This window comes from Microchirus variegatus (genome assembly GCF_963457635.1).
Source record: "Microchirus variegatus genome assembly, chromosome: 17".
Lineage (NCBI taxonomy): Eukaryota > Metazoa > Chordata > Actinopteri > Pleuronectiformes > Soleidae > Microchirus > Microchirus variegatus.
In genome coordinates this window covers 21558136-21573887 of record NC_139818.1, presented here as the reverse complement: position 1 = coordinate 21573887, position 15752 = coordinate 21558136, and the positions used below count along the sequence as shown (strand labels likewise).

The following is a 15752-nucleotide window of genomic DNA, read 5'->3' as shown; positions in this document are numbered from 1 at the left end:
CAACAGAGACCGGCGGATTCAATCATTTCGGCACAGTGTGAGTGGCACTCGTTATAAAAAGGTGGAAGGACAACTCAAAGGAGAAAAACAATTCTACATATGCACACACACACACATGTGCATCCAGACAGACACGAGGGCTGAATGTGCATGATAAAGTAAGGACTTTGCTTCCAGAGGACATGACCAGATGTCTTTTTCCATTTCAATTCAAATCTGTAAATATTCTGCACACGACTGAACCTAAAAATAAATCATATGTTAGTAAAACGAATGTTGGTTTTGGTTGTCATACCTGGAAATGACGATGTTCTCGAATGTCGAAGCTAAAACGATCAGAAATCTTGTTTTAGTAATGAGAAAAAGCTTCAAATCGATTAATCGCTGATCAAAATAGCTGAAGATTCATTGAGTAATCGATTAATAATCTATTAAGCGATTAATCGTTTCAGCTCTACACTTATCTAGACCAGGTTACCGTGTGTTTTGAAAAGCAGCGCCACCACGGGGAGGCACGAAGTAGCGACGCTCGGCGAGTGAAACAGGGAATGTTTACTAGTTTAGAGCGCCTCAATTTATCAATTGAAATATCGACGTTTGCCCTGGCGTATCCGTTATCCCATTGCACGAGGAAGGACGACGATATCGACCCAAATCGATATTAATATAGGCAAAACAAGGTACCGTGCAAGGTGCTGCCCTTCAGAATCAAACCACCATGAGACAGTTCCCTCTGCTTGGTATTCTGGAGCCACATCTCATGGGCATCATTACTGGACTGCTTTTGCTCGGTTGTCATGGAGGTGAGTCGGTAAAATGTCCTGCACCTATACAAACACCTGATGCTACAAACTGAGGGCGACATGTGCGCAAACATGGCGATTTGTTGTTTGTGTGTCAGAGCTTTTTAACGATCAGTATAATGTAAATTTGTGTGAGTTGGATTTGGTCTTTGTCCATGAAACTTGAAAATGTTTCTTGGCAGGTCACATAGAGGACGGGCAGTAAACCAGCTTCTTTTTAATTTCTTGAAACATATTCAACAACTTGCAAAAACAATGAGTTGTTTGTTAATAAACCTTGGAGAGAGACACAATCCATCTCGCCGTGTCTCACTAAAAGGTGCTTTTGTGAACACATTTGTCCCATTTGTTTTTCTGTGAAATGAAAATGAAATGAGAAAAATCATCCCTTTTTTCCCCCCCCCCCAACTACACAAAAGTAGTTTTTCTTGTCATCACACCTTCAGGGCAGCAAACATCATTCTCCTCATACCACAAATAATTAGCTGAAACTGCTTCATCTGAAGGATGCCGACTGGTTTGTGTTCCAAGACCGACACTGAGAACGACAATGCTCGACCTGAAAAATGGTGCAGTGTAAAGGAGGAGGAGGACTGTGGGGAGGCACCGTTAAAAGTCAGATTTTAGTCGGACTAAGACGATAGAATTATAGTCTTAGTCCAATCCAATCCAAATGTATTTATAAAGCACATTTATAAACAACAAAGTTGACCAAAGAGTTGTACAGTTGGACATAAAAACAAACACAAACACAGTTTGCTTGTCATGGAAACACAAGTCCGTACAAAATGGAGCTAGTCTTAGTCGGACTAACATTACTGGACAGCGCGATTCATAGTCTGACTACTGCTGCATGTATACGCTTAGTCGGACTTGAGTCGGACTTGGAGTCCCCGCACAAGCAACCAGAATTTCTTTGACCCAGAAGTAGAAGGAGACGACGTATAAACTACAACAGCAGCAGTGTCTTTTTCACCCAAAACACGGACAACACGGCAACCACAAGAGCCATACTCGATCTACGATCAACAAAATCCAACGCAGCATCCATCTCGCTGCTTACCGTTTGTTTTCCTGTGAGGTAAATGTCAACAGGAAACGGATTCACTCCGATTCTAGCTTATAGAGAGTCACAGCGCCACCTACGGCAATTTCCTCTCCTCTGCATGAATACTCGGACTCCGCAAGTTGTCCAATTGCCTGTCTTAGTCAGACTATGGCTTTCGATCGATTGTAAACATACTGAGTGACACCAGTCGTCCTCATATAGAGACCGACCGTGGTCCTAATGATGCAGAACCTCATCTTTAATGAACTGGGTTAAGGGTTAGCCATTCACTGGTTAAGGCTAAGAACTTTAGGCTGTTTTAGGCTGTCCAAATACATGACTGGTTCAACTGCACTGGCAATAATCTGCTCCGCTGCAGCAGCTCGAATGACGCTCTAACACAGCAGTGAAAAACTCACCAGCCAATGAAAACTGTTTGTCCACGAGTGTCGGACATCTGGAGACAACTTCATACCCTATATGGATCAACCGAGCCTTGACTAAAACATTAAATGTTTAAAATGTTCCGGATAATAACTTAAAAGAAGCAAAGAGGACCGCGGCGCCAGTGTTTCGTCCGTCAACGTCACTCACTAATATGCCTTTCTAATCTCTATGACGACTGTAAAAAAAAGAATAAAGTGTGACACTGCGGGTGAAAACATGTCAAGACAGGTGGGACGGCAACGAGGAGGAAGAGGAGGGGGAGGTATTAAATCACCCAAATGGCGTCACATTGTTTTAGTTATCTGCCAATAATCACACTGTGTTCTGGGACAGCATGAGGCAGCATTCTGCTGTCTTTATGCCGGTGTGTGCGTGTGTGTCCATCAGTATGCGAGTGTGTGTCCATGTGTTGGATTCAGAGTTGTGTGTGTGTTCGGGGGAACAGCAGATGCAGCAAAATGGGAACAGGATGGCATCTGAATCATATGAGAAGCACAAAGCATGGCACAGGCAAAGTCACAAACACACAAAGCATTGATTTTTTTTTGTGTGATCAACCTGGACTGAGGATGCCTGTCCTTTTGGGAGAAATCTATTCCATGTTGATGCACCTGCACTTTGCTTGTGTGTGTGTTTGTGGCAAAAATGTGAACGTGTGAGTGAAGCCTTTTGAGTATCGTGTGTGGTGGATTTTCGTGCTCAGATTGTCATCGTTTTCAATCAACGTGGGGCGTTTTTGGTCGTAGAATGAGTTAGAAATCGCTCTTTGAGGCTACGAATGAAAAGTCTACAGGAATCATTAGAGACGGTTAAATTCAAATTCATGTGTTCACGACACTCATCATGATTGCATGTTCATTTAGAATTGATCAACTCTTCTTATTATCTTTATCTCGCCTTATTATTTTTTCTTAATCAATATTTTAAAATCCATTGCACAATTTTTATTTAATCGCCTCCCAAGGGCAACGTTCACATCAGGTGTTTTACAAGAGATTGGTGCTAATTATGGCACAACACGAGTTCCTGGGGAAGTAATTAGTGTCACACCACTTTGAGACAAAAAATAATTATTAATCGATTACTAAATGAATCGACTAGTGCTGGGAAACGTCAACGCCTCAACGTTAACGCATAACACGTTTCCATGACCACTGACGGGAAAAAGACGCACGTGACGTCATGTTTACGTGACTCCCGATTGTTAAAATTAGTCTCTTAAGTAACGCTAAACTTTAAAAACAGAGGCACACATACGCAGTACACAGGTACGCTGGTTATTTGTAGCGCTGCTCTTTTCGTTTAATAAACAGACCGCTCCAGTTCCACTGTAGACGCGCTAACCGGCGCTAAAAGGAGCTAATGCAGCTAATGCAGCTAACGGAGCTAACTGGTAAACAGTGCCTGGACTCCAGTGCCGCGGCACGTAAACATGACGTCATTTGCGTCTTTTTCCAGTCAGTCGTCGTGGAAACGTGCCATGCGTTAAACAGCACTAAAATCGAAAACAATTCGAGTGTTTTTTTAATACTTAAAACAAGATTTCTTTCCGATTTTCTCAGCTTCTTCAATGGGAATATTTGCTGGTTTCTTTGCTCCTTATAACAAAGAAACCAATCAAACGAGTAATTTTGGATTGTGGACAAAACGAGACTGGAGAAAATCATCATTTCGAGGTTTCGGGTAAACAACAATACACATTTTCCCACATTTTATGGACAAAAACAAATACTCAATTAATTGAGAAAATAATTAAAACAATCATTAGTTACAGCCCTAATTGTCACTCATAACTTACTAATAAATGACCCAAGTGACAGCTGTTTGTACCAGGTATTCCTGATCCTGTGGAGAGCTTAAAGTTAGGCTGAGGTTAAGTTTAGGGTCAGGATTTAGGATTAGGTGAGTAGTAATTATGGTTAAGCCTTTAGGAAATTATTGGAAGCCTATGCAATGCATGGCAAGCAGGATAAAAAGCTAGCAATCTGTAAATCAAGACGGAATTTCCCACAAAATCCTTCGTCCCAGTCGTCACGAGAATAAGCGAAAAGTGAAAGTTAAAAGCACGGCTTACAGTGGGGATCAATACAGACGTCGTCAAGACCAGCTTAAGCCAAAAAAGTTGTTTGAGCTTTTTGAGGTTTCTCAATCCCTGCTCAGGTAAGACACCCCAAAGGTAAAAACAAGTCAATTCAGGCGCTAAAGGATGAGAAGATAATAGGCACTGCCTCTGCCCACCATTATCTTAGACAAAAAAGCCTCATCACGTCGCACAATCTCGCATTTCCTCCTTCAGGATTTGCCGCCTTCCCTCAATCTCGCTCCCGACTCTGCACTCGTCCTTCTTTCACTCTAACCCGAGGCCAAAAAGGACATTCTTCTTCTTCTTCTTCTTTTAAATGGCACGAAATAGCAAAGCCAATTTACTTCCAGGGCTACTTTCAGTTCCACTCAAAAAAACCCTCAGGTATTTTATTTTTCTCAGAAAACTGAAAGGGCTAAAATAGGCTGAATTTGTCCACGATAAAAATGGAGCGTACCTGCGACGCTGAGGCCTTTATCCACGCGGATACACAACTTTCCTGATATAATCCTTTGGCACAAACTATCTTCACATATATAGTATATAAATAAACCCAAGATACTGGGTATAAGTGACTAAACTGGAAAGATGTTAAGCAAATATTCTCTAATATGTCTATTTACAAAAACGCCTACCATCAACAGAGTCTTGGGATGTAATTAAAAACCAGAGAAAACTCTGACATGACATTTAATCAATACTTGATTTTTTTCATTACTCTTGACGATGCGTGAATAATTTTTCATCATTTTCGACCCAGAATCTTATCGACTCACTCGTCAAGGTCTGTAATCATGGGGGAAAAAAACGCCCAGAAAAATAACCACTCTGGATCCTATAAATGTAGAATATTTCCTTTTCAAACAAAAGAGACAAATCCATCTCATTGGTGAGCGCGTGACTGAAGGGCAGTCAGGTGAAATAAACGGTTTGCCGTCTGCTGAAAGTCATTTCACGCGGAATCAAATAAAAAAAAAACGGGGGGGGGGAATGTAAATTAGAGCTGGGTTTCATCGCAGAGCTCCGGACATCCATTCAATATCAATAAATTTCTATTGCTGACAACAGTTTGGATCTCTCCATCATGAAACATATTCATGTTTACATGAAAAATTGACCCCAACATGGTTAAATTAAAGCTAATTATATTCAATATGACCCCGATGCAACTCTACAGTGGATGAAAATTCAAACTTGTAGCTTAAGTTCAAAATATGCAACCAATAATAAGTCAGACTGAATACCAAGTTGTCCCCGATTTATCTTTTTGCGCTCCCTCACTTGTTTTTTGCGCTCCCTTACTTGTTCTTTGCGCTCCATCACTTGTTCTTTGTGTTCCCTGATTTGTTTTTGCGCTCCCTCAATTGTTTTTTTGCACTCTCTCACTTGTTCTTAGCGCTACCTGATTTGTTTTTGCGCTCCCTCAATTGTTCTTTGCACTCCCTCACTTGTTCTTAGCGCTCCCTGATTTGTTTTTGTGCTACCTGATTTGTTTTTGCGCTCCCTCACTTGTTCTTTGCGCTCCCTGATTTGTTTTTGCCCCCCTTACTTGTTTGCGCCCCCTCAATTGTTTTTTGTGCTCCCTCACTTGTTCTTGCCCTCCCTCACTTGTTCTTAGCGCTCCCTGATTTGTTTTTGTGCTACCCGATTTGTTTTTGCGCTCCCTCACTTGTTCTTTGCGCTTCATCACTTGTTCTGTGCACTCCCTGGTTCTTTGCATTCGCTCGCTCTCTGGTTCTTTGCGCTCCCTCACTTGTTCTTTGTGCACCATCACTTGTTCTTTGCACTCCCTCACTGGTTCTTTGCATTCCCTCACTGGTTCTTTGCGCTCCATCACTTGTTCTTTGCGCTCCCTGATTTGTTCTTTGCGCTCCCTCACTTGTTCTTTGCATTCCCGCACAAAGAACAAGTGCATTTTCAAACAATAAAATACAATATTTTTGAGCGATTAAATCGATATTTCATTTGCTTCTTGTGTTGTTGGAAAATATTGACACAAATCCATAGGACACAAACAAACTAAACTGTACTCAACTGAGCGGATAATCATGACACCTTTACATCTGAAAAGTGGTGCAGTGGTGGAAGTATTTCTGGTTCTACACCTTTAATTCCAAAGTTACGCTCTTTCGCCCCGCAGCGGAGTAGACGTCTTGCAAGAACGAAGGATTTTATGAACAGATAGGGACATTTTTTCTAAATGTCTAATGCAAACATAATTTGTTAGTCTTTTCTTACAACAGATGAATCCATCACTTAATTTGAGACAGTGGAGCCAGAACTAATTAATCTAATTAAGAAATTCATGGCCCAATAGCTGTAATATCAAAGAGCGCCAGTTTAACTAATAACTTCGTCCGTGTTTTTGACAGAGTTGACAGGCTGCTCTCTGCTTATCTACACTTGCCATGAATCAGTCCGATCCATGTGTGACATCCATTTTAATGACTCTGTGTCTTTATATCACGTTTTTATTGATATTAAAAATAGAGTAGAGCCTATGTGTATTCGCAAATAGGCGGTTTATAGTAAAAAAAAACTACCCACAACTACCCAGTGTCACGGAACGCAGTTTTAAGATAATTTGAGGCGAGAAAATGACCATTTAGAGTCTAAACATGTGCTGTGTGTATTAAGATATGACGTATTTATAGTTTGTTATCGGCGGGGATGAGGATATAAATCGGGCTTTAGACGGTTTGTGGTTGCTGTCTTTAGGAGAAACGGTGTACGTTTGTGCGTTCTGTGAAATTACTGCAACGTGAGTTAGGAACTGTGAGTTCCTGTCAGTTGCGGTTCGCACCTTCCTGTGCAGGTGGCAGAGAATGAGTGAGATTGGAAAGTAAATCTGTGCCATCTGAGTTTGAATTCGAATTTCTAACACTGAATTTTTTTGCATCGAAATTAGACTTTGAATTTTAAAAACCATCAAATTTCAAGCACTGTTTTTTTTTGGCATTTTTTTTTTTTCAACGTTGAAATAAATTCAGTGTAAAAAAAATTGATGTCTCAAAAAATTCAGTTGCAAAAAATTCAATGTCTCAAAAAATTCAGTTGCAAAAAATTCGATGTCTCAAAAAATTTGGTGTCTCAAAAAATTCAGTTGCAAATAATTTGATGTCTCAAAATTCAGTCTCAAAAAATTCACTTGCAAAAATTCAGTCGCAAAAAATTCACTTGCAAAAACGTCAGTTAATATCCAGAGAGAAGCAAACGATCCCTGTCTGATGTTTTTGCAAGTGATTTTTTTGCGACTGAATTTTTGCAAGTGAATTTTTTGAGACATTTAATTTTTTGCAAGTGAATTTTTTGAGACATCGAATTTTTTGAGACATCGATTTTTTTGGAACTGAATTTTTTGAGACATCGAATTTTTTTTACACTGAATTTATTTCAACGTGCAAAAAAAAAACAGTGCTTGAAATTTGATGGTTTTTAAAATTCAAAGTCTAATTTCGATGCAAAAAAATTCAGCTAGAAATTCGAATTCAAACTCAGATGGCACAGATTTACTTCCATAGTAAGACTCGGGTTGTATATCTGAGTTTGTATATGAGACGATTGTGAATGTGAATAAACGCGAGTCAAATGTAAGTAAATGTGATGATGTGTTACGCGTCTTTGTATGAGAGAATGTATTTTCCACGACACACCTCAGACGCGCATAGTTTTTCAGCTTCTTTCAGCTCAGAAACTCCATGAAGGACGTTTGCTTTCACCAGAATCTGTCTTGTCTGGTCTCAAAAAAAATGAAAAGAAAACCTACTGAATGGATTTCCACAGAACTTGAACTATGAAGTGGTGCGGCAAACTGTGAATATCTTTCTGTATTAATATAAAGGTTTTCTAGTATAATAATTGTTTGCATTTGGAAAAAATTGGATGTTTACAATACAAAAATATGGATTTTACGTTTTTTTTTTTAATTCTGAATTTCTAAATTCATATTTATGTTACTTTATGAAAATGTTTTGTAGTTCAACTTTGAGTCATGGCAAAACATGTAATATATACAGTAGATATGATTTGGAGGTTGAAAAATCTGGTTGTAGATGTTTTGCTGTAATTAAATTTAATTGATTTTGATGAAAATAATAATAACATGTTTGTATACTGGACTTTTTAAATAGATTTAACTGCTGCCCGTCTTGGGCCAGGACACTCTTGCAAAAGAGATTTTTTTAAATCTCAATATGTTTTAAAGAAATAGAATATATATTGAACATTATATTAATATCTGAATTTGTTTTATCCCAGATTTTGGGATCAGTTTGTCAACAAAATCCAAAGTTTCAGCTTTTACACGTCTCTCAAACACAGACTGCTTAGTTTGACTTCACTTTTATATGGTAATAATAATAATAATAATAATAATAACGTGTATTGTGTTCTGTTCACGAGTGTGCGCGTTCTCCCCGTGTTCATGTGTGTGTGTGTGGGTTTTCCCAGGGTTCTCCGGTTTCCTCCCACAGTCCAAAAACATGCAGATCTGTGAATTTGGCAAATTGGACGTGAACGTGAGAGTGGATGCTGAGGGTGGACATGTCATGTGGAGGATAAAGCAGTAGAAGATGGATGGAGGGTGTTCTATCAATGCACAGCTTATTATCCTGCAGTTATTTAAAAATTAAGTACATGCGTGAATTTCCACATGTACTCGATTCACAGACGTCACGCAACACAAAATGACTTCCGTCGATGGTGATAGTGAAAAGTAATTTCGCTATGTAAACAGGCATCAGTGTGAGGCTCCTCACTTCAGCGCTAGTTCAGATTTCCTGCTGAATTCATACTCTGTGACTCTTCATGAACATTAACCACATATACACTTTCTACCCCCCCCCCCCCCCCCCCCCCCATCCCTTGAAGGAAATGTAATTGTGCGAGGAGTCGCATGGTGCGGTCAAAGGGGGAAGTGTTTCCTCTGTGCAGCATAATACCTCTTTAGACATGATAAGGCCAAGTTCTCCTCCAGGGGGGGGGAACACTTATCTCAAACTGTTATGAATGGACGAGGCATCTGAATGTGACAGGGTTTATCTGTCTCTGGAGAGAAATCAGTGTGCCATAGAGAGAATGTATGAGAACGCTTCACAGTGTGGAGTCGTACTGTACATTAAGTACTGTATATGTGTGTGTGTTTTAGTCAGACTAAGACTAGAATAATTTGGTTTTCTGAATGTCGCGTAAACACGTTAGTCCGACTAAAAAACGAGTTCGTCTTAAGGCCACATTATACTTCTCCGACTGCGTAATGCGTTATCCGTCTGCGTCACCACGTAGACCACTCGAGCCTTTATACTTCTGCGTCGTGGTGACGGATAGGCGCTGCAATTTCCCGCCCGATCAGTAGGGGTCGCTGCGCGAGGTTGTTGTGCTTTTGGCTAAAGTGAGCAATGGCGTCCAAGGGAGAAAGACTGTTGTTGTTGAAACAGTGGCCGTTTGTCACTTTTCTGTGTCCCGGAACGCAGTTTTAAGATAATTTGAGGCGAGAAATTGGCCATTTAGAGTCTTAACATGTGCTGTGTGTGTTAAGATATGAAGTATTTATAGTTCGGCAGCGACGAAGTCGGCGGGGATCAGCTCCGCCCTCTGTGGACGCTCGGTGCTCACTGTGAGCCGGCACAGAGCAGCTTCGCTCGGCCTGTCCTGAGGACCAATCGCAGCTCTTGCCGTCTCCGTTGTCCCTTGATGGAGTGACGGACACTTAAAAAATATTCCGTGCAGCCGGAGACGACGCAGAGGCTCTACAACAGGTTCTGCTTCAACGCAGAGGACTCTGCGTAGCCTACGCAGAGCACTTTACACAGGAGTATAAATTGGGCTTTAGTCGGACTAACAAACCTGGATAATGCGATTCATAGTCTGATTACTCCACCCCATCTCACCGCTTACCGTTTGTTTCTCTGCGACGTAAAGGTCAACAGGAAACGAGCGATACAGCGCCACCTACAGAGGCGGAGTCATACTAAGGTATGAAGTAACAACTTTGTGTGTGTGTGTGTGTTTGTGTGTTTCACTCACCCCAGCTGCAAAGCCCAAACTTCCATCCAAGATTTTCTTCTGAAAAGGGCAAAAAGAGTATTAGGGCCACAGAAAGAAAGAAGAAAAAAGAAGAAGAAAACAGCATGAATTCTGATATTTAACTCTGAATTCTGAGAAAAAAGGATCTCAGATTAAAGTCAGAATTCTTTGGTTTTATTTATTTTTTACAAGTCACCGCCAATATTGTATATTCATAGATGTTCAAATGCACGTTCTTTATTTATTACCTTTACTTTTTGACTCCGTTAGCTGCTCTAACTCTTTAAATATCCCCATTGTGGGACTGATAAAGGGACTTATCTCATCTTAGTTAATCTTATCCATAGCTTTTCTGGTAGCACATCATGATACAGACCAGTATACATTTTTTGGGAACCGTTTTTTAGCAGAATTGAAAATGTAACATTTCCTCATTGGTGACCTAGCACATGGTATCGGATTCTACGCGCCCACGCACACGTACACACTCATGATGCTTTCCATAGCCCTTTTTTCAAGAACTCTCTCCCCAGCTGGACATTTTCAGGAAACATTTTCCGTGTCAATGTCAGCTTCGGAGCAACTGTCGTGTACCTGTTGGCTGGAGAAGACAAACACCAGTGCCGCTCCAGCAGCAGTCAGTCCCCAGGTGAACAGAGTCCCCAGCAGGGCCTGGGTAAATGGGCTGAAGCCTTCAATCATGGTCCCAGAGCTGCACACACAAACACACAAACACACACAATTAAATTCATATTCACACTGGTGGAGGCCGCAGACGATATTTTTCCACAGAGAGACGAAGCGGGGGCATCCGCTTTTAATTACTTTGAGTCTGAAGTAAACACCGGCCACAACAAAACCACAACCACAACACCTTTATTAATAAACGTACGCATGCGTTGCATTTAAAGCCCAAAAGGTAGATAAGAACGACGACAGGTGAGCGAGAGAGAGCAGGACCTCGGCGTTGCTTCGGTTTACTCATCTTGAGTCAATACGTGTGCCTTTAAGGTGTCGCATCAGTAATCTGACCCATGAGGGAAGAGAGAGTCAAGTCCTGTTTGCTGAAGGATGTTGACATCCCGGACCTCTGCGTTTGCTGACATTTTTAAAGTAAAAAAAAAAAAAGGTACATGAAAGAAGAGTAAATACTGTGAATACAAAGTCGACTGCAAATACTGTGTTTTGGCATTCATAACAGCCCCTAAAGTCTGCAGAATAATCCTTTAAATAGCCTTAAGTACTACGAGATGCTGGTTATAAGCAAGGTTGAAAATGGCCAAATATAAAGTATTCAAAAAGTAGTAAAATGTGCAAAGGTATCACTTTAAAGAAGGACTACAACAACTAACTGTTTAGGAAAATCAAATATTAAATTTCACAGTTAACTTTTTTCATAATTTCTTGATCAGTTTGGGTGATTTTTGTCTGTGTTTATGAACTCGAATGTACCGGTAAACTGAATAAAAGATGTCCTCACATTTTATGGACAAAACAACGACTGTAATCCACTGATTATTCAATAAATATTCATTAGATTCAGCCCTACTTTTAAATAAATGACTGATGCTTAAATACCAACATGTAAACAGCTTTTATGGAACCATTAAAAGATGTTTTCATGAGCACATTAGGTAAAAAAACAAGCATATATACCACACGTAATCTTAATGGACCTGACAACTCAGTTCATAATGTTAAATATGAGATACTAACAGTGATAAACACCTCATGAATATGCAACGATTCATAAACCGAAAGTGTCTCTATAGAACTTGGATGGTAATCAATGTAGATTTAGCACAGGTGCTGCTTAAACGCTAACGTTTAAATGAAAACTGGCACGTTTTACACTCGCTCACTGCCAAAAATAAAACACACAAACCGCTGTAATGAACAGTAATAATGTAAAGTAATAAACAGCTTTCATTAGCGACGTGCAACGTGTCGTGTCGTGTCGTGTCGGTAGCTTCCGTGTAAATAACGCAAACACACACTATAGTGCGTGATGTAAATAAGGTAACGTGTAAAAAGAAAACCAACCCGGCATAAATTACACCACTTTCGCCTCGTTTTTTGGGAAAAACGACTGCTTTATATGACACATAAAAGGTGTTCGTGTCACAAAGAAACAACACACGTCAATTCGGCGGCGTTAAATGTCGCCGCGAGTGCAGATAAACGTTGATATTTGAGTCCAGGTCGACATTTACTCACTCGCTTCCACGGCCACCTCTCTGCTCCTCTCTGTATTTACTTCCTGCTTCCCGGGTACACGTGTCTATGACCAGCGAGAAGCTCCGCCCCTTCTCCCTCTTCTCGACTCTGATTGGTCAACATGTTTGACAGGGAAACAGACGCGGGTGGCGCAGTCATTCTGAAAATGAACACAGTGTTTTTCATATTAACGTGCGAATAAATAATAAACGCATTAAAGCAGGGGTCGCCAACCTTTTTGAGACCGAGAGCTACCTGAAGGGTAAAGAATAATATGGAGGGCTTCCATATAAACAGTTTATGCACCATTTTTTTTTTTTTTTACCATTTAAATTATTAATATTATGCAATCAATTGCATACACATGCATTCCAGTGCTTACTCCTAACGATTATCAGTTTTTATAAACAATAACAATGATATTTTACATAGAGTATCATATGGATACATGCAAGTGAGGTGAGGTGAAGTGAGCCCGCGGGCACTGTATTGGCTGCCTAAGGGCTACCAGGTCCCCGCGGGCACCACGTTGGTGACCCCTGCATTAAAGGACAGACAGACAGACAGACAGACAGACAGACAGACAGGTAGGTAGGTAGGTAGGTAGGTAGGTAGGTAGGTAGGTAGGTAGGTTGACAGACAGACAAGTAGGACTGGTTAGGTAGGTAGGTCAATGAATGGTAGGTAGGTAGGTAGGTAGGTAGGTAGGTAGGTAGGTAGGTAGGTAGGTAGGTAGGTAGGTAGGTAGACAGGCATGTAGGTATGTTGACAGACAGACAAGTAGGTAAGTAGGTAGGTGGACAGACAAGTAGGTAGATAGATAGACAGACAAGTAGGTAGATAGATAGACAGACAGACAGGTGGGTGGGTGGACAGACAGTAGGTAAGTTGGTAGGTAGGTAGGTGGGTGGGTTGACAGACAGACAAGTAGGTAGGTAGACAGACATGCAGGCAGGTAGGTAGGTCAATGGATGGTAGGAAGGTAGGTAGGTAGGTGGACAGACAAATAGGTAGGTAGTTCAGTGTATGGTAGGTAGGTAGACCGGCAGGGGGTGGGTGGGTGGACAGACAGACAGACAAGTAGGTAGGAAGACAGACATGCAGGCATGTAGGTCAATGGATTATAGAAAAGTAGGTAGATGGACAGACAAGTAGGTAGGTAGGTAGGTACAGACAGTAGGTTAGTTGGTAGGTAGGTGTACAGACAAGTAGGTAGGTAGACAGACATGCAGGCAGGTAGGTAGGTCAGTCAATGGATGGTAGGAAGGTAGGTAGGTAGGTGGACAGACAAGTAGGTAGGTAGTTCAGTGGATGGTAGGTAGGTAGACAGGCAGGTGGGTGGGTGGGTGGACAGACAGTAGGTAAGTTGGTAGATAGGTGGGTGACAGACAGACAAGTAGGTAGGTAGACAGACATGCAGGCAGGTAGGTGGGTCAATGGATGGTAGGAAAGTAGGTAGGTGGACAGACAAGTAGGTAAGTAGATAGTTCAGTGGATGGTAGGTAGACAGATGGGTGGGTGTACAGACAGTAGGTAAGTTGGTAGGTAGGTGGGTGGGTGACAGACAAACAAGTAGGTAGGTAGACAGACATGCAGGCAGGTAGGTAGGTGGGTGGACAGACAGATAAGTAGAAGGTGGATGGACAGGCAGACAGGTCGGTTGGTCAATGGATGGATGGATGGATAGGTATGTAGTCAGGCAGACAGGTAGGTAGTTGGGGAGGGAGGTTGGGAACTATGGTGGCCCTGCATGCCAGAAAGAATGTATTCTTCTTTATTTGCATGGTAACCTTTTGTTTTACAAAAAAAAAGAAAAACAGCAAAAAGCGAGTTCTGCCTGTTTGGTCCACTCGAGGCTGTTTCCTCGAGTTCATACAAAACACACAAGTCTAAGGTGATTGTAAATGAACTGACCTTCCTAGATGTGACACAAATGACAAAAATCATGCATTTATTTAATCGTTTTTCATTTAAAATGATTGTATTTACACCACAGTGATTGTTTTCTTAAGATGACATGAATGCTTCTCCCCCTCTGGGCTTCTGTATGTGTGTGTGTGTGTGTGTGTGTGTGTGCGTGCGTGCACATGCAGACTTTTTGCTGTCTCTTAACAGGAAACAGATTCTGGAGATGATGATGATGCTCTGGACTTCTCCCCCACATGGAAATTTCCAGGATTGCTGCTTGCTGTCACTCACCTTCTCTGTGGTAATTCACAGGAATGTCAGCCTCTGACCTGTGAACTGACCACGCGGCATATTTCTGACGTTTGGAATATTCAAAAAAAAAGAAGAAGCACCATTAAAGTGATGTTGTAACACATCTGATTGTGATTAAACGTCACATTGCTGTAATAATCATCACACTCTTTGTCCATGTTTTTGAACCAGCGACTCTGACAATAGGGGATTGAAATAAAGCCTAATTATGATTTTTCAGCAATCTTTTTTTAAATAAATCACAATACGGGGCTTCCATTAAGGACTATTTTTGTCCTTAAAGCCACAAAGATGTTTAAGACGGTGGAAAAACTTTACCTTGATGGATTCTTCATGTATTGACTCTTGACCTGTGAAACGTCCCAATATCAGCGTCTTTATTTTGTGTGCACTTCTGCATGACAACTGTGATCGATGAGGTACAATATGTTTTTATTCCCGTAATACGTAAAAAAAAAAAAAAAATCCCCACGCGTCACAATAAATCCATCCACCGATGCGTTGAGATCGTGTTACCGCGGCTTTATCCGTCTCAGAAATGAAACACAGATGTTAGAATAATACTAATAATGATAATAATGCACTTCACCATGTTGTTGCAGGATTTGCATTGAGTGACTCGGGATTATGAGCAGAGTGAAAGACAATAAGCTATGTGGAGTTTCCAAAAGTTTGTTCCCCCCCCCCTCTCTGTGGATTCCTCTCACTTCCGAGTAATGAGCAAATCGGTGCGGCATGCTTTTCCATACGTAATATCGTTTTAATGCTTTGTTATGAAAACCCTTTGTCATCGAGGCGGCGGGGGGGGCAACGTGATTCATTTTGCCTGGAATGACTTTTCGTACATAATCCCACACATGCTGCAGACGGGCTCTCGTGTGTTTCGCATTATTGCAGCATGGCCCCCGAG

The 15752-nt window shown here is 41.2% G+C and overlaps 1 protein-coding gene across 1 annotated transcript in view; it reads right to left on the bottom strand.

Annotated features, from left to right (window-relative positions):
- slc39a11 (solute carrier family 39, member 11) overlaps window positions 1–11107 on the bottom strand; it is a gene marked incomplete at its 5' end in the record, with an annotated part of 98867 nt that extends 87760 nt beyond the window's left edge. The window contains 2 exons of the mRNA XM_083904045.1: window positions 10406–10444; window positions 11000–11107. Coding sequence (XP_083760171.1) covers window positions 10406–10444; window positions 11000–11107 — 147 coding nt within the window. The remainder of the gene's footprint in view (window positions 1–10405; window positions 10445–10999) is intronic.
- Between the last annotated feature and the right edge of the window lie 4645 nt (window positions 11108–15752).